The sequence below is a fragment of the Gavialis gangeticus genome, unplaced genomic scaffold, assembly GCF_001723915.1.
Source record: "Gavialis gangeticus isolate Ggan-Ray unplaced genomic scaffold, GavGan_comp1, whole genome shotgun sequence".
Lineage (NCBI taxonomy): Eukaryota > Metazoa > Chordata > Crocodylia > Gavialidae > Gavialis > Gavialis gangeticus.
This window is the reverse complement of record NW_017729005.1, coordinates 11,758,364-11,783,739: the sequence shown is the minus strand read 5'-3', so window position 1 is coordinate 11,783,739 and position 25,376 is coordinate 11,758,364. Positions and strand designations below refer to the sequence as shown.

Genomic DNA, 25,376 nt, shown 5'->3' with positions numbered 1-25,376 from the left:
TCATGCCTAGAATTTGGAGACATTAAAGTGTTAGTTCTTCATTCAACTGTCCTGAGCACCATTCCAGCTCTCCATGGCCCCAAATTTATATGAGGATTTTATGTAGCCATCAGTCACCATAGAACAGTGGTTCTCAACCTTTTTGAACTCAAAGCATTTCTCACTGGACTTGAGGCACCCCTCCATAACTTCCTTGAAGCCAGTTTCAAAAACGAATCTATATATTACCTCCTTGCAGGGAAGTGGGGGATCATCCAGACAGAGATGAGCCTAAACCTGCATTTATCTGCTTAACTTAGCATATATCTGCTTCTGTCTTCACACCTTGCTATTCTGCTTCCATATCATGGCAAATAGCACATATCAAACTCTCTGTTGTCCTCCCTTGATAAGTTTATAAACTGCTACAAGGTCTCCCCTCAGACATCTCTTGTGAAGGCTGAAGAGATCCAGATCCCTCAACCTCTCCAGATTCTCTGCATCCCTCTTGAACTGGACACAGTACTCCAGCTGCGGCCTGACCGAAGTCGCATAGAGAGGGAGCATCACCTCCCTCAGTTTGTTGGTCATGCATCTGCTAATGCACGATAAGGTGTGATTGGCTTTATTGATGGCTTCGTTACAGTGCAGGCTCATGTTCATCATAAAGTCAACTATGACTCCAAGATGCCTTTCAGCTGCTGAGCTGCTGAGGAGGTCATCCCCCAACCTATAGGTGTGCAGGGGATTCCTCCTCCCCTTGCAGTGGAGTACCTTGCATTTGCCTTTGTTGAATTGCATCCTGTTTTGTTCTACCCATTGCTCCAACCTGTCCAGATCAGCCTGTATCTGCTCCCTGCCCTCCGGTGTGTTGACTTTGCCCCATAACTTGGTGTCATTTGCGAACTTGGACAGGATGCTCTCCACACGTTTGTCCAAATCACTGATGAAGATATTAAATAACACCCTTCCAAGGATCGAACCCTGTGGGACCCCATTGCCCACCTCCTTAACAACCCATCCACCACCACTCTGAGTGCAGTCCCTAAACCAGTTTGCCATCCACCTGACTGTGTAAGCATCCACTCCACAGCCTGCTAGCTTCCTTGTTAGAATAGGATATGAAACTGTAGTGAAGACTTTCGTAAAGTCCAGGTAGATGACATCTGCCTCAGCTCCAGTGTCAAGGCAGTGTGTTACCTGGTCGTAAAAGGCTATACGGTTTGTCAGGCAGAATCTACCTGTGATGAACCCGTGAAGTTCAGTAATTTGGGTCAGATATGAAAGCTAAAGATGACTGGAGTGCAAGACTTAGTAAGCTTAATTTTTGCATGAAGCCTCAACATAAGCAATTAGGGTGACATCAAAATAGTAAAACTGCAACAACGTTTGCAACAGGCTGACAGAAGGCACCCTTCTGAGAGACAGCCAACATGGCTTTGTTCCAGGTAGGTCATGCCTGACCAACCTCATCTATGACCAGGTGACACGTCAGCCTGGATGGGTGGGGAGAGGGGGGAGAGGTTGATGTCATTTGCTTAGATTTCAAACAAGTCTTTGATTTGGTCTCCCATGATGTCCCCGTGGCAAAACTGGGGAACTGCGGCCTCGACAACCTTACGGTCCAATGGGTCGGGAACTGGCTCCGTGGTCAAACTCAGAGAGTGATTATTGATGGAACCGAGTGAGTGTGGCATATGGTGACCAGTGGCATCCCTCAGGGATCAGTACTCGGACCAATGCTCTTTAATATATTCATTAACAACCTGGATTTGGGTGTCAGAAATGAACTGGTTAAGTTTGCAGATAACACCAAACTGGGGAGAAACATGGACACACTGGGGATTCAGGCTGACCTAGGTAGGCTTGCAAGGTGGATGGATACAAACCTGATAACCTTCAATATAGAGAAATGCAAGGTGCTCTACCTTAGGAGGAAAAACCCCTATCATACCTATCGGCTCAGCAGTGCTTCCCCTACTAGCACTACATCTGAAAGAGACTTGGGGGTCATGACTGACCACAAGATGAATATGAGCCACTAATGCAATGTTGCAGCTGGCAAAGCAAATAAAACCCTGGCTTGCATCTACCAATGCAACTCAAACAAGATGTCATTCTCCCACTTTATTCGGCCTTAGTGAGGCCGCAGCTGGAGTACTGAATCCAATTCTGGGCTCCAAACTTTAAAAAGGATGTGGAGAAGCTCAAGAGAGTCCAGAGGAGAGCCACATACATGATCAGAGGTCAAGAGAGCAGGCCAAATGAGGAGAGGCTGAGAGGCACAGGACTCTTCAGCTTGGCTAGGTGTAGGCTATAAGTATATCAGGGATGTGCATCAGGACCTGGGAGAATGTCTGTTCAACAGGGCTCCCCCCAGGAAAACAAGGTCCAACGGTCACAATCTGCTGGAAGATCATTTTAGACTGGACACAAGGAGGAACTTCTTTACCATCCAAGTACGCAGAGTCTGGAATAGACTCTCCCTGGAAGTGGTGCAAGCACCTACTGTGGACACATTCAAGATGCACTTGGATGATTATCTTGCTGGGGTCCTCTGACCCCAGCTGACTTATAAAATTTATTTAATAGTTATGAGTGTGAATACATAGACATAAATGAAAAAGATCAATAAGTGATGCTTTGATTAGCATGAGTGATTCCTTAAAACCATTATCAAGTATGTTCTATATCAGTTACCTATTCAAAGAACTCCTTTCTTAATCTTTTAATAAAATGATTAAGAGTATACTCATGTTAGGTCTTTTAATTGTCAGTCTGTCTAGGTTTTTATACTGTATTTATCACAATGGCCTCTGAGCCCCAGTAAATTATTTTACATGTAAAATCAAGTTCTACTTTTAATGAGCTCAGCTAGACAAGCCTTTGAACTGGAAAACAAAAAATGTCAGGAGTCTCAAAGATGTCTTTCCTATGCATAGCTTTTGCAATGCTAAGATTCAGTATCTACAGTGTACTGTAATAGGAAGCGAGTGCTTTACAGCATTGGAAGGTAGGGAGGTACAGTTGTCCAGTGGGTGAAGTTGCAGTTTCTAGCTGTTACAGCCAATGGCTTATAAACTTGTCACTAATACAGAACTGGCTATTACTTACCTTGCACCTCAGACCAATGTAAATTTTTATTTCTGGTGTTTGGGGATAGCAGCAGGAGAGGAGACATTTGGAAAATGGGAAGAAGGAAGGAAATTATTTTTCTGGCATGGATTTTTAATAAAAACTGTTTGAAACTGCTGAGAGTTTGGCAGTTTTAGAAGTAGTCTCAGTAGAGATGGTGTGATGGGCAGAGTGCAGATGGCGCCAGCTGTTGTATAAAAGATGCAAGTCATCACATACATCAAACCTGACTGATTATTAGTGACCAGCCCTGGCCCAAAGTACATAACGTTAGGTGGTGTGCAAGGAGATTCGTATCCTTTTGCTACTCTGCAGCAACCGGGTACAAAAACTAATTAAGTTTACATTCTCTGATGTTGCTCAAAGAAGATAAGCCTGCATAGGGGAAGTACATGCTGCAGTCTGTCAGAGTGGCATAGTGCTGTGCCCCCGTGGTATACCCTCTTGATCTGTTGTGGCTGTAGAAGGTGTCTGTTGGGTGCCTGTCCTACCTGGGTGCACTGACTATAACTTGAGGGGATACAATAAGCACAATTTAGCTTCTAATGGGTATGTCTGTTATTATGGTCACTATTTAAAAAAATCATCAACATTTGCAACTGTACATTCTTTTTTCTGGTGCTGTAACCAGTGTCTCAGATGCCACAGCACGTTAATTGTTTTTACATTGTTGACTTTTTACAGCTGACTAATATATATGAGTACACAATATACAAGGCATATAACAATATAATGCACAAACACACCCATGAAATATTGCGAGAGAGAGAACAAGAATCAGCTGAAGGAAGCATGAAATAAGTTTCCTCAACCTTTTATAAATTGTTCTATGACCTCACTGTGAGGACTCTACAAGAGTGGGTGCTATTTAGAAGAGAATGAGTGTTATAAGAGATGGGCAGGAAGTAGAAGAAAAAAACAGAACTGAAGTGGACAGGTAAGCTAGTAGGCATCTTCAAGCTACTGGTTTCCCTACCTCCCTCTGCTATCTCCTGATTTTCTGTCAACAGCAAAGCCTTGTCTATTATCATGTCTTCTTACTTCAGGTCCTCAAAATAATGAAAACAAAACCATATCTTTTTGCTGATAAGTCAGAGGTGCCAGACTGGTCACTGCCTACATTACTCTGACTGCTGCTACACAAGATGCTGACTGCTCAGTTACCCAAGTTACTGTGCAGTGGTGTCCACGAATGGCTTTTTTGTGACACTGACTGCACAGTAGCCCAAGGGTACTGCATACTAGTGTCACGTCATGGTTTCTGCCATGCAACGCTACTGTGCAGTGGTCTCAGACGACTGCACAGTCAGCGTCTTGTGTAAACTCAGTCTCTGTTTAATATCATTAGCGTTCTTCATTTCAATGACCTTTCCTGTTCATAATCCACTAAAGCAGATCATTCTTTGTTATACATGCACTTATCTTGCAGATTAGTCACTTCCTGTGTTAACAAAGGATTTCCAAAAATCTGGAAAATTCTATTATGGATTCCCTCTGTTGACACTTTTGTTGCTGCTGCATAAAATTCTACAACATAATGGATAGGCTCTCTGCAAAATAGCTTGTGTTTAAGTCCATAGAGTCTAACTGGTTCCTTTCCCTGTGTCCTGGAGCAAGCAGTGTGTACAATACCTTCCCAATTCTGCAGTCATGTTTTTTAGATCTGTTACTTGTTGGTTCTGCTGAAAACATAGATCCCATATTTGCCGTATTGGTGTAGAGGCAAAAGGAATCAGAACTTATGGTAGAGGTGATTATCTTGTATTAGACCAACTAGATTTTTGCAAAAAAAAATCTTTAATTCCAAGCTTTCAGCACAAACACCCTTCTTCAGGCATAGGAGAAAAGATTGTAAAAGTTCTTCTGGGTAGAATTGAAAGTTCATATTTCACAGGAGAGTTGAAGGTATGGTAAAATCTCCTGTTGGGGACAGTTCATTTTATATGCAGATTAGGCTCAGAGAAGCTGGAATAGTCCATTTACCTTGAAGTTGTTTCATGGTAAGAAGGATGTAGTCATATTTCCTTCTGGTTATGTATCTTATTTAACCAGAAGGAAATAGAACTACATCCTGCTTACCACCAAACACCAGAACTCTCCTATGAAATATGAGCTCTCATTTCTACCCAGGAGAACTTTTACGGTTGGTCAAAATCTCATTGGGCTAAAAAAACGATATTGCCTCTACCACAAGTTCTGATTCCTTAAGTGGTTTAAAGCATTTGTTACTTGGTTTAGAGTTACGCCTCTCTAGGACAAGATCATCTCTAATCCACCTAATTTTGCTCCTATTCCATTAAGTGTGGCGATTTCATAGACGTTTGGGCTGGAAGGGACCCCAGAGGATCATCGAATCCAGCCCCCTGCCCCAGGGGCAGGAAGTCAGCAGGGATCATAGGATCCCAGCAAGATAAGCATCCATATGCGTCTTGAAGGCGTTCAAAGTGGGACCTGAGCCCCAAGGGGCCTGATGCTTTTTTTTCTCCGGAGCTCAACCCCTGCACCACCATTGGCCAGATACCACCTGAGCTCCAAGAGACCCACTCTTTTTTTTTTTTTCCTCCTGTCTTCCCCGTGCTGCCTCTGCCTGGGTTACCACCTGGCCAGAGGCCACCTGAGCTTTGAGGGGCCCGATCCTTTGACTCCTCTTTTAACTTGCAGCTTACTGTAACCCTACAGATCCCTTGCTGCTGCCAGTCCCATTTTGGATTTGTGCATTTGATTGTTTTTCCTTAAACAAATGATCCAATGGAATCCAAAAAGAACTAGCAAAAATAAAAGGAATTTTGAAAGTTCTAAAAGTTTGAAATAAAACCGATCCTCTGGACTTGTATTTATCTCAAAACAAGCACAGAGTAAGCAGGGTGGTCTCATGTTCAGAGACCAGGACCACAATTAAGGAGACCCAAAATAAAGGCCACCTCACCTTAGAAACGTTTTACACAAGCTCCTAGTCCCTCTCCTTCTCATCAAACTTCTAGTGGCAAGTCACAGTTGTGCAGGTGAAGTACAGTCAGAAATGATTTTTTACCTTAAGGTGCTCCACTAAGCTAAACAACACTATGCCAATTAACATTTGTGTGGCTTACAGCATAAGGTGTAACATTGCCCAAAGAGAAAAGGCCTTTTCTGCACTTTCCACCTGTGAGCTTTTGTGGTTTATTTTACTGTTTTATCTTTATGCAGAAAATGATAAATGATCTTCCATTTAAAGTTGAGAAATTAGCTGAGGAAGGAGGAAATGGAAATCTCAAATTTTTTAAATAGCTATTTCAAAATTGAATTTTCATGTGACATGGACATTCTCTTCCATTAAGTGCCAGAACAGGAAATGGAAGTATAATTCATCTTAATTTTGAACTTTTATAACCTAGAGTGTGTATTTTTACCACATATTTTATCTGATATGCTGTTTATCTTTGGCTGTATGAAAATGTCAAAAAAATGATATGACCTACATTTTGAATCTAGTGAGGTTTTAAACACAGTACCACACATTATTTCATACCGTTAAAAGACCTTTTGGGAGGTTTATCTTGTCTACGTTGGAAATAGTTATCAAATAATTGGACAGGTTTCTACAGTATTTATCTCGTTGCTTTACAGATAGTGTGTTATTCTTAAACAGTTGCATAAAACACTTTCATTAGTTAATATGCCCCTGTTAAAAACAAGCAGCCTTTGTTTGTTATGGTAGCTAAATGTTAGTGAGTGCATGTGTTATGTGGCAGTATTGCTCTTTAAGATGAGCTCAGAGCTGTTCAGAGGATGGTGACTTCACTTTGTACTCACTTTTTAATGTTTAAGTGTTGGTTGCTTCATCCTGAAATGAAGTTCTCTTTCCCACACAGCTCTGAATCAGACAGAGCAGGCTGGAACCTGGTTTTCCAGTGTCCTGTGACATTGCCCTAACCCAAATCTATAGCATGTGACACTTTCTCCACATTTTTGGTCTGTTTCCTTCCCATCAACTCTGACAAAAGCTTTGCTGAAAATACATGTATGTTTGCAGAAGTGTTTGGGATTCTGTGAAATGAAATTTTACAGAAAATCTTCAAATCAACAATGAATGAAGTGTATGATGTGCCCTACGCTGCTTCTAGCATCTTGTTCACTTTTGAATTACATCCATGTCACAGTATGGCTAAGAGAAATATTTATTGCACAGAAATAGATGTGATCGGTTTTGCAAATAATTGATAAATCATAAAATTCAATTGTGCTTCAGTAGATGATGTCACTGTTCCAGATAGAAAAGTGTCCTCAGATTTTATTTGATTATGTTGATGCACATGGATACCAATGCATATAAATATTTTACTATTTTATAATAAAGTATAACATAAACATTACAATTCTTTGATAAAGTAGCAGATAGAAGAAATACTAGAAAGGAGCTCTTCGCTATATTGCCACTTCCTTTATGTGCAGAAAATTAATCAAACCGTATAGAAAGATTTCAAACTATGGGGAAAAAATTAAAAGTGTATCTTTTTAATATAGAAAATTCCATCTGCCATCACCTTTGGTGTTTTTCCTAAGTTCTTCACCGCGTAACAGTTTTATTTTATTTACTCAGACTGGTATCTTTCACACACATACATGTGTCTAACTTTTAATTGAGACTTTATTTTGGTACTTCAGTATTACAACTCTTCTTACGGAAGCTTTGATGTAAATAGCATGTACAATGTGGGCTTATAATCACCTGGATATAGGAGGCCATGATAACAACTTTATGGTTAAGGTGGCAGTTTTCTTTATAATTACATTTATAAATCTCATTTTTTTTCCAAACAAGGAATACTGTGTGTGCCTAAAATTTGCTTCTAGGAATTTCTTAACAGAACAGTGGTGCTTTCAAACATACTCATACAGAACTGTAAAAATAAAATAAATAAATAAATGAAAATGAAAGTGAGAGAATGGACAGAGGTAGTATAGTAGGAAAATAAATGAAGTGTGCATAGCTCCCACTTACTGAAGGGCATAGACTGCACTTGCTGGGTGAACACGGAGAGACGCTTGTGTTGCTGTTCATGCTTCTCTGCCTCCCTCTGCTGCCACTTCAATAGGAGGTTGAGACCCACAGTATGAAATGATTTGGAAATACAATTTTATCATTTAAAACTTGGATTGTATGGATTGAAAATTGACCATAAAACATATTAAACAACCAGCATATCCAACAAATAAAGTAAACATCCAAATCCCTCAATTAAGCAGAGCATGCTAACAGTAGGTCCCACTGTGTTTCCAAGCTTTAACTCTTGATTTTCTGTCTTAGGCACATTACAAATCTTGCTAAAGTAGAAGTGTGATGTGAGAATTGTATTAATTTTAGTGGCTGCAATCATATTTTATTGTGGAAGTTAGTTCTCAAAATACAGAAAATATATTGTTTCCTCAACGCATGTAACCTTTCCCTTCTCATTGGTGTTTTAATGTATTAAATTTTAAATGCCAGCTTAAGAAAAAATAGTTATCTATATCTTTGTGTGTGTGTGTGTGTGTGTGTAAGAGAATAAAAAGAAATTACAATGGAATATTTTACAATCACATGGAATGTCTTGCATCTTATTCTCTTAGTATTTGAAAGGTCAGTGTTCCACACTGAGTCTTTAGTAGGTTTATGGTAAGCTGTGAATTACTTATTTTCTCTTTCTGCTCTATCCCTTTTGTCATGTTGCATACCTGAGGTTTAAAATGCATCTTTCTATGCATGTGGGAAATAATGTTATAAAAACATTAAATAAAAACCTGAGAAATGAGAAAGTTGATTAAAACCTGATGGTTTAGGTTTTTCATTGTTCAGGATTTTTTTTTACCCAAATATTAAGGTAGACTTTTGGTGCTAGAGAGATCACAGAACTCTTTTTATAGCAGAAATACAGGGTGCATTTGACAAATAGACAGAACTTAATGTATTATCTCAACATGTGCTAGATATTGAAGTTTTGCCAGAAACTATTACTACTATTAATTTAATATACTAAGAGACTAAAACCATGATGATGAAGGATCAAAATAATGAAGAAAACAAAAAAATCCTTGCTTTGTGTTTATTGCAGTCTGTATAATACAACGTCCTGATGATGTACTTTGGAATACGTTGCTAGCCAGGTTTTTTTATTTTTATACTTTTGTCTGTTGATGCTGTTCACAGCTACAGTTGACTTCCATGTACTGGACAAATGTAAATAATGTAAATATAGGTTTTTTTTATTTAGATGGGCTGGTAACATGGATGCCATGCCACCTTTAGCCACTCCTATTCCGTTTACCTCTAGTTGTATCTTCAGCATTTTACATAGCATATAGTTCTTCACCACTTTCCCTTTTTGGGAGATGTCTTGTCTTTTTCTTCCTTTAAACCAGCCCTGGCCATGTGTGCCGTATGCAGTCCACAGAGGTCTCTGCTGTGAGCTGTACATGATGTGCGCCTAATTTGGGCACATGCTGAATATGGCATCCATGCCAGATCAGCCCTGCATGCTGGATCTAGGGATGGTTCAGATCATCACGCCCATACTGCTGCACACTACACATGGAGCTGGTGCTGGTGCTGGCACTGACTCATGCTACGTGTGGTGCCCAGGGCTGGAGGACGTACCATGTATGCTGCAAGCAGTATGCATGGCCAGTCTAGAGCATAGGCTGAATGTGATGTCTGCAGGTGGACCAGCCCAGTGGGCTGAATCCAGCATGTAGGGCTGGTCTGTGGTCCCAGTCTAGCCCACAGACCAGCCCATTGCCCAGGCTGGATAAGTTTGATTCCCCTACTTTAAACCTGTCTGGTGTTTTCATTCACTTGCTGGCTGAAAAACCTCCTACAGGTTCTTCAACAGTCCTACAGTCCTGTGTAAATTGCAGCAGCAGTCTCTCCAATCTGCCTTACAGCCTGCAGCACTGCCCAAACTTTCTGTGGCATGGTTTTCTGCAGTTCACCTTGTGACATTCCCATCCTGCCATCAGCTCTGACCTCAAGTGATCTTCTGAGGACAGAGTTAGAGCTTCTAGGCAAGTCATTTTTCTTACAGATATAGGGCTTCAGAGCTCTTTTACTTTGACTCTTTTACCCATCATAAAGAAGTTGAGTGGAAGTGAGGATTTCAAGTACTCTAGCATTAACTCTGGACTACAGCTGTCATGCACATACTTAATTCAGTTCAAGGGGTGCAGCAGATGCCATTGTTATATATATTTCCAAGCAGTTCCTGGACAAAGTTAGGACTGTTAAACTGGAAACCCAGAGCAAAGTGGAAACAGTACTGCAGGTGATTAAGTTCCTAGCTCCCAGTGTTCTTCAAAGACACAAGAGATGTGTATGTCTTAGGGTGCATCCAACAGTGGCACAACAGGGACTCTGGTGATTCTGGTGACTAGCTTTGGCCAATCTTGTTTTTCTCGTCTGCTTTCAAAACCAGTAAAAGTGTCAAACCGTAGCCCTGCACATGTATGCCTAAACTTGTCTGTCACAGGGATTCTCATTGTTTGTTTCTAAATACCTATGTGTTGGTCTAAATACCTGCAGTGGTCTAAAGAGGGGATGGTAGGTCTTCAGGACCTCCACTCCTCCATACTCTTGCCTAGGCATATGGATCAAAAGACTTGGTGTGATGGACTCCATACAAGCAGATTCATCAGGCACCTGAATAGAACTCTTATGGGTACACCATGATCGAGAGGATCAACAATTGCCTAAATGTTGACTGTAAGTTAGTAGCAGATGATGTGATTGTTTAAAAATACTGTGTTTTTGTTATAGGAAATATTCAAGAAGTCATATTACAAGAACACTTGGAGAAAGAAGATGAAATTCTGGTATCCCTGGCTGGCTTGAAGCAGGTACAGATACAAACTGAATTAAGTTGCGCACATTTTTTTAATGGTAACAAAACCATTTTTCAATTCTGCGTTTCTTCTATCATAAAGCTATCCCTTGATTTGCAAATGGTAATGTGTGGAGTTTTGTTAAGCATTGTTTTCTGAAGAGTGATACTGAGTTTCCAAGAAGTCTGTGAGGACTTGGAAGTAAAACTGGTGTAGCCTGATGTAGCCTGACCCACAGTTCTGGGCTTCATCTACCCACTATACTATCATTCCTCTCAGTGCCTAGTATATGTTGTATTCAATATTCATTTTTTTTCACATTACAAAATTAAATATTACAGTCTTTTTCTTTTTTTTTTTAAAAAAAAGTACTGTATGCTTGTCTTAAGACAGGGGGTGCACCTATCTCTTAACACTATTTCTCTGAATACACAATACTCTGTGTTAGCTTTGAAATGCATTTCATTAGAAGTACCATGATGTATGTTAATTATGTAAGTACAGTGTCAAGGAAAATAGGATCAGTTTATTCTTTTTAAGTCTGTTGGGTACTTTCTGCTTTTTTTGCAGTTTCCAGTAGAAGCACATTTCACTGGTACCTTTTTTTTTTTTTTATGTCATTGCTAGTGGTAACTTTAATGCAATTTTCTTCAGAAAATTTAGAAAACCATTTACAGTAAAAGCTCTGTTATCTAGCATCCATGGGAAATGGTGGGTGCTGGTTAATCAAATGTCCCAGTTATCTGAGAGTTGCATTTATCTCCAGCCCAGCAGGTTGGAGGCATCTTTGCCTGTTTGGGCCACCGCCGTGTCCAGTGCACCAGGGATTTCACTCCCTTGTGTCAATGTGCCAGGGGACAGGGAAGGGGACTTTTGCTTTTGCCACATCGATCAGCATGCCAGTTAATAGAGCATTCCAGATGGTAAAGTGCCAGATAACACAGCTTTTACTGTACAAAGAAAATAGTGCATGGATGTTGGTTACCAGCTTTTGGTATGTTTGACTAAACTTCAAATATTTTAGAATTCTATTTTTCACTTCCTCTTCAACAAATAGATCAAGGATATTCTGAAGGGTTCTCTGCGTTTCAATCAGAGTCAGCTGGAGGCTGAAGAAAATGAGCAGATCACGATAGCAGATGATCATTACTGTTCTACGAGTCAAAACAAGGAGACAGGGGATTCCCTAAAAGGACCTGTTTTGATGAAGCCATGCTCACTTTCAGCATGTCAGGTAAGGGGACAACCACATCATCCAAGTTACTGGTAGAATGAGCCAGAAATTTTCTGAAAACATTGATTCATCAAAACCAAAGCTCTTCATGAAAACCTCTTAGTTTCCACTAACTTTCACTGAAATGGAGCCAGGGTCCATCAGAAACTTACCTGGGTTCCTGACAGCTCACATGGAGGGAAGCTTGAGAGCCTTGGCTTCCTAGGAACTCATCATATGAACTGTCCCAAGGTCAGGTATCGCAGGGCTTCTAAACCTCCTCCGGCAACCAGGGACCTGGCACCTTGGGACCCACAGGTTTTCAGCTTCAGGACAGTTTAATTTTAGATTTTTTTTTTACCAGGTGAAAATACAGCATATAAATGTGGGGGGGACTCTCACTTGCATTAGTCTTCCCCTGGTTTAAATGTGCAGATGATGCTTTTTGGCCCTTCTCAGTCCTTTTTCTTGTTTGGCTGTTTCCCTCTTCCTCTGCTATTGGAGATTCTGTTCTGATAGATGACATCTCTCTCGGCTAAAGGCGCAATTCTCTGTGCTGCCTGTATAACAATAGAAGATTTTTAGTTGTTAAGTGATGGCATAGGGATGGTTGTCCGTACACAAACCTGCTCCCACAGAAGCCAGTTGCAAAACTCCAGTTGACTTCCTTGGTGCAGAAATGGATCTGTCATGCATAGCTAAATCAAGTGCAAGCTTGTTGCCAAATAAACTATTGTTTGGCTATAAATAAACGTTGTAAGCTTGTTGCCAAATAACTATTTTCTAGATTGTTTTTTTCTAGATAAGTTTTTTACATAAAAAAGTTTGAAATATATTGTAGAGAAAGGTGTTATTGATGCTGGGAATTTATAAACAATGGTAATCATTTCCATAGTGATTGACACTTTTTATGCCACTGTCCCCTAGAATGCCATTATCTAGCAACTGGATTATCTGCATTGCCCAGTGTATCTATTTTTTTTTTCTCATTTCATGGTGAGATTAGCAGCAGTTGTGATAGGCTTCTTTCTAATGGAGGCTTAATTGAATGGATCTATGATCTTATGAGCAATCATTTTATATATGTAGATCATGTCCAGTAGTAGCACATCAGCAGACTTCTGGAGTTAAATCTGCCACAGCTCACCACCCATGTTGTTGATGTCAACAACCCAGGGATATCAAGACCAGCATTGTCACTCCCATAGCCCAGAAGAGTCTCCACTCGGTTTTCTATAACAACTTCTTGAATCAACTTGGGGGTGCAAAAAGAGTAAATGAGAACAAATAGAAAAACAGAGTTTGTCTTAAACTAGCAAAGTAAGATGCTGTGACTTATAACCCAGAAATCTCTTGCTAGTAACATACCTTGTTAAAAATCGTAATAAAAATGAAAGTACCTGTTATTTTATTTAGATACAAAGATACAAATGTTAGTCAGCACTGCTTTAACCGTTGTAATTACAACTAGTCTCTTCAATCATATCAAAGGCCTTAGTCAAACTTCAGTGCTGTCAATCCTGTTGTTTTACCATATCTCCTCACTTTTTACATAAAAACATTTTAGCTTTAGTATTAAAATGTCCAAGATGTTTTACTTATTGTTGGTCATTAATTTAGATTTACTATGCACACTGTAACATGCAATATAAGGCCCCTGGCACACATCTGCTTAAAGGTATGGTGGGATCTTTTTTCCAATTCCAACCATCACACCGCCTGCCATGTGTATGGCAGGACATTCAATTTTGGGACTGGGAATCAGATACCATTACTACTTGCCCTTGGATCAGGATCCCCCTGGACGAGCATGCTGGAAGATGAGTGTCTGCAGGTCCTGGGCCAACTCAGGTGCAGTCAGGGGCTGGAGCTGACAATCAGCTTATTGTTCACGCTCGCACTGGGGGTGCAGTTTGATTCACTGGTGCAGTATCTAGCCAAAGCTGACAGTCACCTGATTTTTCAACCCTGGACCTGCTACGTGTTCTGTTTAAAGCCACATATAAAACCAGCTACAGCAGTATTCTACATTATGGCCATGTCTACATGAAATACTGACTACACAGTTGTTACTTGGCAGTCATTTAGTGCTTGCCTACACAAGTACTAAATGAGTGTACAGTAACTGGAGTGACTGCACAGTGATGTGCCCTAATGGCTTTTTGGTGACACTGACTGTGTTGCATCGCGCTTCATGCCATGCCATGCAATGCTACTACACAGTAGTGACAAGCTACTATGCAGCAGTAATGAGCTACTGTGTAGTCAGTGTCTCGTATAGTCATGGCCACTATGTAGAATGTTTTCATGGCTGGTTTGTCTTAATTACAGTGTAAATATAATATGTAGAGGGGACCTAATACAAAACAATAACACATTGTACTGACTTTACTCATGCTGATAAGGAACGTACATTTTGGAAGCAGTGGGATTTCTCGTGTGAGTAACTGCCCATAATGTAAGGGTTGAGCAATCTGAACTTGAGCAAGGCTTTCAACTCTAAATGGTACGTGTCTGACAGTACAGAACATTTATTCTCATTAGCACTCTCTCATCTTATCTTCTGGAAGCTCCAATTACAGCATGGATCATTAGCTTATTACAGTAGCATAAAATAAGAAATTAGGTTTTGCAGTGTTCATTGTCGGAAAGTAGTGTTGCAGTAAAGGAGAACTGTTAATATCCTGGTCCCCTCTCTAACTGTATTGTGGTTAGCTTTAGCATGTAAAATCAGATAAAAAGAGAGGAACTTCTGACCCCTTTTAATAAAAATTAAACAGGTAAAAACTGCTAAGCTTATTAGCCTGTGAAATGAGTGGGGTGGGGGGGTTTCTTCCCCCAAATAAGACTACAGCCCAGCCTTTTAGTTTTACTGAGTGAAATGTGGTGTGATGATGCCTCCAGGTCAAGCCTAGGAACACTTTCTGAAGGCAGCAGAAGGTTGAAAAAGCTCTAACAATTAATTAGAACACTGGACCATTATGTTTTAGTTTCTATCTTATTTAATGTATTTCCTGCCAGATACATTTTCCTGTTTTGTGGGGTTTTTCATACCGCAATAAGTATAATTCTGTTCAGTAAAAGCTTTTTATGGTTGCTGAGTCTACTCTCAGAGCAAACATTTGTATTCCTAGAGCAAATGCAAGTGTTTTGGACCCAAATCTCTTTTTGTTGCCACTGGCTTCAGGCCAGTGGAGTTACTGCTGTCTTGGATTTACTACTGATTTACTCTGGTATAAATGAGTAGCCTGCTCCTTTTATCTTGGTCCTTGAATACATAATAAATGCAAATAATTTTTCACTGCATCATTAATAAGAAAAGGAACCTTATTTTTCTTTGTGTGCCTCAGTTTCCCCATTGGTAAAACAGGAATAATAATACCAATACCCTTAATAAAGTGGCTTCAGTCCTAAGGATTAAGTGTGCCACATAAATGCTAGTTATTTTTATTTTACACACGCACTCTCTCTCTCTCTCTTTCTCTGCTACATATATTTTGGGATGGTAGCACATTGATGTGCTGCAGTAATATTTTATTTAAAAAATACATACTTAACAAAGAATTTTTTAATTCTTTTTAAATTTCTTGATGCAGTTGAATAAAAAAAGTTCAAATGAGCTGGATAATATTCACTAGAATATTTGCCATTAGTAGCAATGCACAGTTGATAAACAGAAGCCAAGCCTTGCTAAATAATGAATGATAATTAACACATTAGCTTGCTTTTATGACTATCTCAAGAAGGGAGCAAAATGAGCTTCTGTTCTTCCTCCAGCCTTACTTAAATTGTGTTCTGATCGTTAGCTTTAGTTTTTTCACAGCATGTAGGCACTGATACTCGTAGCTGATATTCATCAGAAGAAAAAGTTTGGAGGAGCCATACGGCACTGGGCATTAGGCTGTTAAGTTTCAAAGCTACTAAAAGTATAGTTCTGCCATTTTTTATTTATTCAGTAGTGGAGGCAGATGGGAGAAAACATGGTTCGTGTTAAAACAAGTTCCTTGAAACAGAAACAGGCAAAGTAAAGGGGTTATGTGTGGGCCATATTTTACCTTAGGAAACGAGTATGTTCTAAAGACAGACATTTAAGTCCCTTCTGCATGTTACATGCATCACAAAATTACTGAGTTAATTGCACAATTAATTTAGACTGGCTACACATGTCAATTAACAATCGTGCCATAAAAAGGTCCAACCAGCTATAAAGTTATTGGTGGAAAATGTGTACTTACTTATAGCCATTTTCTATCCAGCTTTAAGTTGCACTTGTAGCAAGGTCTGCCCCTGCAGCTAGGAGCCCCATCAACTGACCAGGCTCCCAGCCACAGAGGTGCACCATGCACTGCCAGAACCAAAAGTCCCATAGCTAAGGGGAGTCTCACCCTGGCAGTGCCCAGCAGCTGCAGACTTGGAGTTCCAGCAGTGCCCCATGGTTGCCTGCAGCTGCAAATACTGTCCCACCAGTACCCTGTAGCTGCTGGGACCCAGTGACAACAGCTATGAGACTCAGCAGACATGGGGCTCTGTTGCAGTCTTCCTCCACCCTGCAGCTGGGAGACTGTAGTAGCTGTGGCTGGGAGATCACAGCAGCTACAACATCCCAGCCCAAGAGGTGCATGGGGTGCCCCTCTGGCTAGAAGCCCCATCAACTGAGAGGCTCCCAGACACAGAAGCTTGTTTTATTGCCAGTGCGGGTGGTGCCAGGACTGGACTCCCCCTGCACTGGAAGTAAGGCACGATGGGAGCTAATCCTTAATCCCACAGTCATGCCTCCTGCCATGCACATGTGAGCATGGCAGGGGACACAATTGTTCACATTGTGCATTAGATCCCATCATGCCTTATTGGTAGTGCATTGTGCATTAGATCCCATCACACAGATATAGAGGATCCCTTCTACCTTCAGAACGTTTATGTCATTATATTAAGCATTGCACTGGTAAACCTAGATTTAAGGGCCCCAAGGTGTGGACCGAGCAAAAATCAGTGACTGCAAAAAGATAATAATAAAGAACATAAATTAGGGTACTTTTTTACTTTAGTGAAGTGTAAAGTGTTCATATATTTCCAACATGCAATAGCATTTTTCTTTGAATGTAACGTTAGAAATGGCACCATTCAGTATTTTTACTTCTGGGAACTTTTTTAGTCACTATGGCTGCATGCAGATATGGGGGGAAGAACCCCTGGTGCTTTACTTTAAACTTGGCGTGCTTCAACACCAAGCTCAGCACATGCCCGGAAAAGGCATCAAGTTAATTTGATCAGGCTCTTTAATGGGGCTTTTTTTGGCATTTTTTATCTAATAGCTGATTGAATCAGCTATTAGATAGAAGCACCAAAAAGCCCTGCGGAAGCACCTGATCTAGACACTGCAGACTTGGGTGTAAGTAACGTGCTGATGCTTCCAGTAAAGCATGATTTTTTTCCCCCACATCTGTCAGCACCCTACATGTTCACTACGTTAAGGAATTTAGTCTGTTCACCTTATTGATATCTTTGAGCTTGCTAACACTAATGACATGCTGAAAGTGTTGTTAGGCTGCTGGTCCCCAGTGGTGGCAGCCATCTTGGATGTGAATTTTGGGAAGACTGAAAATAGCGGCCAGAATGATGCTATAACCTCGTTTTATATACCATTCCAAAGTAAAATTTTATCTGTTTGTCACAAGCCTTGATGCAGAAGGGCAAAAAAGGAGAGCAGATGGATTGTGTCAGTGAGGGTTTTTTAAAATATCCCATGTTGTAAAGAGAAAAAGTTGGCCATGAAATTTAGATTAGGATGCTCAAATCCTGTCTGATGTTCCACACTGAATATCCATGGATGTCTGTGGGCTCATGCAGTAGATTGTGATTCATTTCTGGAGCAAAGCCATTCCTGTACACTGCCTATATTCTCAGACCCCTGGAGAGGGTAACTGATTAACTGATGAATGATGAAGACAGTAATTCAGATAGATCTGATGAAAGCAAAACAGTAATTAAAGAAGAAAGATGTGTTTCATCAGATCAGGGGTGTTTAAGTAATGCAGTCCCTGCCTTGCAATGTAGAGCTGCTTATGTGTTTGTTTTTAACCTCCTGTACAGTAAAGAACAGGTTTTTGTGCTTTGTTTTTATTTGCATTTGAAATACAAAATATAAAATAAAAAGGGAATTATAAATTAATTACAAACTTTAATTACAGTACAGATTTCCTGGTAGTTTTTGGTGCTCTTAAAAACAGTCTGTTGAGTTTGAGTTATTTATGTTTTATAAATCCAGCTAAAGGAAATTATTTTAGAACATAAATATCAAAGATTAGTAGACTTGAACATTGAAAGATTAGCAAATGTAGAACAGTTGAAGTCTGATTTATTTTTGTTCCTTTACATACATAATTGATAGATAGTACTACTTGGGGTTTATATCACATTACAGCTGATGCACTGGAAGAGAGATGTTTGCTTGAATGAAAAAGACAGTGTAAAAATGGGTCACAAAAATATGCACATGTACACAAGAGAATTTTTCATGTTGACCTAGAACCCAGAAATGTTTAAAATACTCTGCATTTATGGCAAAACTGTACCTAATTTTACCTCATTAATATGAAGACTTTTGACACCGTCTCCCACAACATACTCATTAATTAGCTGAAGAAATACAGGCTAGATGGAAGTACTGCAAAGCGGATACATAACTGGTTGGATCATTAGGCTCAGCAAGTAGACATCAGTGGCTAAATGTCTTGTCCAGAGGAGGTATCAAGTGGGGTTTCATGGAGGTCTGTCCTACGTCATTATTGTTTAACATTTTCATTAATTATTTAAATGATGCACACTTAGCAAGTCCGTGGATGGCACCAAGTTGGGTGGAGTTGTAGATGCTCTGCAGGGCAGGGCTAGGCTTCAGAATGACTTGGATAAACTAGAGAAATGGTCCAAAATTAATCAGATGAAATTCAACAAGCACAAGTGCCAAGTCCTGAACTTGGGATGGAAGAATCACATGTACAAATACAGGCCGGGAATGATGGCTAGGCTGTGGTACTGCAAAGAAGGACCTGGAGGTTACAGTGGACAATAAGCTGAATATGAATCAACAGTATGCTCTTGTGGCTAAAAAAGCCAGCAGCATACTAGGTTATATTAACAGGAGTATTACTTGCAAATCAAGGAAAGTAATTCTTCTGCTCTGTTTAACCCTGGTGAGGTCTCACCTGGAGTACTGTGGGAAGAGTCCAGTGGAGAATGAGGAAAGACTGAAATAACTATGTTTCTTTAGTCTGAAGAAAAGACTGAGGGGATTTGATTATGATCTTCAAAGACCTAAAGGAAGATTATAAAGATGTCAGAGATAGACTTTCCTTTGTGGCTATACGGGGTAGGACTAGGAGTAATGATATTAAGCTGCAATCAAGGAAATTTAGGTTGGAAATTAGAAGGAACTTTCTACCCATGAAAGGCACTGAAACAGGCTACCTGGATAAGTTGTGGAATCTCCTCCAGCCCTCAAAATTTTCAAAAGTAGGTTAGACAGACAACTGACTAGGATGTTTTAATCGGGGGTAATCATGCCCTGAGCAGGGGGCTGGACTGAATGACGTCACCAAGTCCCTTCCAGTCCTACTTTCCTATGATCCTATGAACTTTTCTGTGCAAGTGTAGCAGGGCCCTGGGAGGTGCCTGCTCCTTTAAGAGAGCAAGCAGTCTGAGAGATGGCTTGCAGGTAGCAGAGGGGAGCTAATAAGAGGCTCACCTGACCAGGAGGGCTCAGGCTGGAGCTATATCAGCCCGGAGCCTGCACCAGTATTGGTGCCTCTCCCCAGCCACCATGCAGGGAGGAGCTCCAGGCTGCAAGGCAACAGTGTCCCTGAAGGAACCTAGTTTACACTGAATGATTCTGCAGACCACGGGATTGAGGCAAGTTACCTGGGTTGAGAGAGTGGGCTTTTACAGGCAAATGGCCTTGGTTTTGTTAACTCCAGAGGGTTGAGGTGCTTAGTAGAGGGTCCAAAACCTCAAGAGGGCCAAATATACAGGCCAAAGAATAGCCCTGGGTGGGAAGATGTGCCTGGGAGGAGATGAGAAGTTTGCCTTTGTAAAGGGGCAGAGAGAGCTGTTTCAACCGTTGTTGTGTTTCTGTTATTGCTCAGGGACTTATAGTTTTAAGGGGTGGTTTTGGAGATCCCATTAGTGCCTGTGAGGCATGTGATTGCCTGGAGCTCTTGCTAGGGGCAGGCTCAAAGCCTGAGCTATTGTTGAGCCCAGTGAGGGGCAGTACAAGGCTACAGAGCAGACAGGGGCCAGGGACCCGGAGCCCAAGAGGGGCACAGCAAGACGGGGGCCAGGGACCCCTTGCCAGAAGAGCATGTCCCTAGTGGCTCAGGGGCCTAGCGGAGAGAAGCCAGGGACCAGGGGGGAATGAAAGTGATAGATTGAAGCTAGTGCCTCAAAGCCAAGTGCGGCATAGTGGCCTAAGAAACCAGCCTAGTGAGATTGAAAGGGGTGGAGGCTGGGAAATCTGGGGCCCCAACAGAGGGAACAACATTATTGTAACACCCATGAGACTTAGGGCATGGTGTAGGGAAGGAAAAGAAGCCATACAATTTGCCCCTAAGGCTGCAGGCACCCTACAGGGGTGTAGTCAAGCTGGGAGTGACCTATTAGAACAAAGGACTGGAAAGAGACCCGGGGTGGGAGAACTAGTAGGATTGATGCTCACTCTGCGGCCTGTTGGTAGCCTTCCTTAAATACTCTTTAATAGTAAGATCAAGACATGGCAGACAAGCAAACTAGAGGGAGAAGCCATAGAGTTTGAGCCAGATAAGAGTTGCGGTTTCACTGAGAGGTGTCATGGATGCCCCAGTGGCTGCGACCAGTTACAGTAAAGAATTGTGTCACGATTCTGTGTCTGACCTGGTTTTCACTCCCAATTGATATTTTTCCTTGTTAATTTTTTAAACAATTGTAGCATCTGCTTGCATAATATCTAATAGTTAAAATGTTTCATAATCCCTGCCCTTGTGCACTACACTTCAATCCTTGATCCATCAATGGAGACTTAAAAGAGGTCTTCCATAGAACAGGCTCTATCAGCAACAACAATAAAATAATTTTGGCTGGTCCCTATCAGGTACCTAAAGGCAAATTATGGCCCACTAGTACCTTTTATTAACCCACGTAAGTTAGATACTGTATTACTAGCTTTTCTCTCTCTCATACTGAATCTCCCCTATTTTTCATTTGTTTATTAATATTTCCTTTTCTCTCTGTCTGATACCTCTGTCTAACTCTGAAGGGAATTTACATTGCTCATTTAGCTGAAAAATCACTGCTGAAGGGTTTGCCTCAGTTAAGCACAGCATTGGTTATTTAAACCTTGTATAATCAATGTGGATGAGCATCCACCTGCCCTTTCCCCTTCTCTCCTCCCTTCTCGGCTTCCTCTCCCTTTTTTCACTCTTATGTTATTGTAAATCAGTTAGAGTCCAGAGCATCCCACCTCAGGTTAGCAAGGAGTTGCTGCTTATCATCCTGGTCTGTTCACCAGATAGTATTCTTACACAATAACAGCTGTGTAAAATTGACTTCAAACCCAGTCATGAACAAACTGCTTCCTCTGAAGAAACATGATATTAATCCATTACTCTTGGAGGAAAAGAGAGGTAGTAGCTGCCCATCCATTCAAGGTGCATCCAAGGTTACAGACCACTAGCTTGTCAATACAGGAGAACTCCTGGGTGCGACTACATATACGTTTAAGCATGACTGAATTTAATGCACATTAAGCAATTTTTGGCAGGTATCTACACATGCAGAGACTTGGCACTAAAGTTAGTGCCAAGTCCCTGCACCCCTGCTGTGTACCCCTAGTGGCTGGGCAGACCTGGCACTAATTTTAGTGCTGTCATGTTTACACATGCGTTAATGCGCTCTAAGTAATTGTGCCTAAATTTGATACCTGCATTTGCAGGTATCAGTTTTAGGTGTGATTAGCCTAATTTCAGCATTTTTAATGTGCATTAAGGGCATGCACATGTAGGTGCACACCCAAAATGCACATTAAATTAGGCTAATATGCATTAATGTGTTTCATGTAGATGTGCCCCCTATGCTGCTGAGTAAGTCATGGGTCCACTTGATTTTAGCACCTTCTTTTGAAATTCTAGAGTTCTGTTGAGTAAAGCTGGCCAAAACTCAGGTTTAGCTGTTCATAGGTGAGTTTGTTATTTTAAAGTTTCTTATCATTGTTCTGCCAGTTTTCTGAAGGTGTCCAGACTTACTGCTATAGGTCTGGGAGTCTCACCCCACTTAGAACCAGGGCTTCCCAGCTCTGCAGCAAGGAGTCTGAGAACCATACTCTACCTGGGATTTGGTTTGAAGATCTGCAGCAGAGAGTCTGCGAGCTCTGAGAAACTCGTGCAAAACATTTCAGATTCTATGTAGCAGAATTTCATCAGAAAAATTCTATCCAGCTCTTCTTTTCTTGAAGGGCTGTTTTGTTTTGTTTTTTTCTGAATAACTTTTTTGGGAGCTAACACAAGTCTTGTACAGACATTTAGTGTCTCCTGGGAGATTATGAATGACTTTACAAGTCAGTTCTCTCCCAGGAGAAACCACAAGTGGACAGATGTTCAGGCTTTTTCTCCCAAAGTAAAAATGACAGCTCCAGGAGAAAAATAATGTGAGACCCAGCATTAAATCTCCACCCCCCCCCCAGGAGAGTTTCTCCTGAAAGAGTGAATGCCTGTACGTGTTGTGGCTTCTCTCGGAAGAGAACATAGTCCTCCGGTATGCTGAAAAGCGTGCACAGCACCCTGCCCCCATTGGGCAGGAATCTTGCCAGTTCGTGGCACTAGTTGCTCGTATGTCCTGAGCTCAGTACCTCAACGACGGGTATAATAGATGTGATTAAATAAGGAAGACATCGTTTTTAATCTTAAACTTACTTTCCATGCATTTATCTAACAGGCTACCACTGAACCAAGAACTGGAGAGAGCAGAAGCACTGATGACTATATCCTGGTTTCCAAAGAAGAGGAAGGAAACAGAAGTTCGCTGCCTGAGCATGGACTCCTTCAAGCACACAGGGAGGGAGCCATGAAGAATGAGGCTCCATCTCGTTCCTCTTTGGTCTTCTCTGATCCTCTCATGGGCTCTATTTCAGCATCTTCTAGTAACCTAAGTTCCAGCCCTGATGATGACAGTAGCAATAATAGCAAGGATTCTGACTTCACTATTGTCAGTCCTTTGGACATCTAAGTATAACAGCTTTGGAGAGTTTGTGAGGTCAATTGCTACACCTCAGCTGAAATAACTTTGATTCCACAGGGCAGGATGACTCAGGAAGACAAAAGGTATGCAAAGTAACCCATTTCAGCTGCTAGAAGCCTAAATAGTAAATCAGAGCAGGAATTTGGTTGTATCTCTTAAAGAAAAAAAAGAAAGAGAAAGAAAAGAAAAAAGAGAATATCCTTAATAACTGGTTGAAATACACACATTGTCATAGCCAGATTTAATATACAACTACTATTAGTTGTAGAATTATCTTAGTTAGCATCTGCAGTTACTAAAAACTCTTTTTCATCACCTAAAATAATATATTGTAATGGTTAGTAAATTAATTAATACTTGGCATAACACCTAAAAATAGAGGCAAAGCTCAGCTACTTATTTACTTCTTCAAAATGTGCCACACTGGGTTTTCTTCATAAGAAGGCTATTTCTTCAAGGACAGAAAAGGGAGGGATGTATATCAAAAGGACTACAAATAACAACTGCAAGTCATAAACAGCAGAAATGTCTTGGTAGTATCCTTAAAAAGAGAAACACTGAACAAGAAAAGAGCAGCAGATCAAGTGTAAGAGAGCATCAGTTTAAGTCTAAAACAGCAACTTTAAATTACTGGGAAGTTAGAATGATCAATTAGATGATTTTGAATTTTAATATGTAGCCAAATGATTGAATGTCTGTGTTGAGTAATGATCCTTTGGAATAGCTAAATGATTCTGTAAATGTTTAAGAACTACATGGCCCCTTTTGTTTATAGAAACGGTTAATTCCTGTTGATGGTTTTTGTTCACAAAACTCTGTCAAGTTTGAAAAAAGAACTTACTGACAGAACATGTGACCTGAAATCATCTCCATTATAAGTTGACTAGAAACACTGTCCACTTCCCCAAAGGAGTTCTGAATTTGAAGGGACCATGTGATTTTGTTTGTTCACCCACAGAAAACTGAGCTGGCTTTTGCTGGAGGGTTGCTCTCTCCTGAGTAGGAGCCTCTGCTTCCTGATTATAGAAGTAGGCTGCAGGCCTATTTATGAAAAAAGTGAGAGAGAGGTTGAAAATGGAAATTTTGAGGAAACAGCAAAATACGGACTTGTTTAAAATCTTTTTTACCTTATTGGAGTAATTAGTTCTGTTGGGATAAGGAAAAAAAGCGAGAGAACTATACTTTGATCCCAGGGGCTTCCCTCTTCAGTGGTTCAGTGGAATGGTTATTAATGAATGAATTTATTAGTTGTCAGTCTAAAAGAGGTCATTTAAAAAAACTAATGGAGACAAAGAAATCTCCCTCTGCAAATAGATTTTAACTTTTTCTTTTAGATACTGAAGATGGTTCTGCTCAGATACTAGTATGACACCAGGTTCCTTGTCACCCTACAAGAGCTTCACATTGATTTGTCTCACATATTGAAGTCTTTCTCACCTGTGTGTTAGAGGAATCAGGTAGCAAATTCTTTGAAAGCATGGGGATCTGAAAAACAGTCCTCCTTCCCATCAGAAGCAGTAATACACCCCCTTTTCCTAATTGTATTAGACGATTTTTGATCTCACCAGAAAGAATTAATTGTTTACTGAGATTAACTTGTCTAAAGCAGTAGCTTGCTAGGGGAATTTAACCAGCTGATGGTGTTAGATATAAGCAGATTGAATTAAAACAGCTTCCAGCTATTGGGTGAACATGATAACTTACCAGGGAAGGGGAGAAAGAGCTCTGAGGCACTCATAATTAAAAGCGCTTTATATCCAGTTGCTACGAACCATGTATTCTCTAGATGTAAATGTGATTATATGATTTCCCTACTGCTAGTCAAAAAGCAATGGTTCAGTGAAGTGAGTCACTGAAAAAATTCTAATTAACTCCATAACTTGTATTTCTAATTGGAAAATGATATACCCATGAAATGTATACTGCATCTCTTTTTTTTTTTTTTTTTTTTTTTTTT

At 40.6% G+C, this 25,376-nt stretch overlaps 1 protein-coding gene across 5 annotated transcripts in view; it reads left to right on the top strand.

Annotated features, from left to right (window-relative positions):
* TBC1D5 (TBC1 domain family member 5) overlaps positions 1 to 25,376 on the top strand; it is a 659,444-nt gene extending 634,068 nt beyond the window's left edge. For all 5 annotated transcript variants that reach the window (XM_019508683.1, XM_019508679.1, XM_019508681.1 and 2 more), the window contains 3 exons: positions 10,883 to 10,962; positions 12,005 to 12,181; positions 23,117 to 25,376. In XM_019508683.1, the coding sequence (XP_019364228.1) occupies positions 10,883 to 10,962; positions 12,005 to 12,181; positions 23,117 to 23,407 (548 nt within the window). In that variant the 3' untranslated portion in view covers positions 23,408 to 25,376. The remainder of the gene's footprint in view (positions 1 to 10,882; positions 10,963 to 12,004; positions 12,182 to 23,116) is intronic.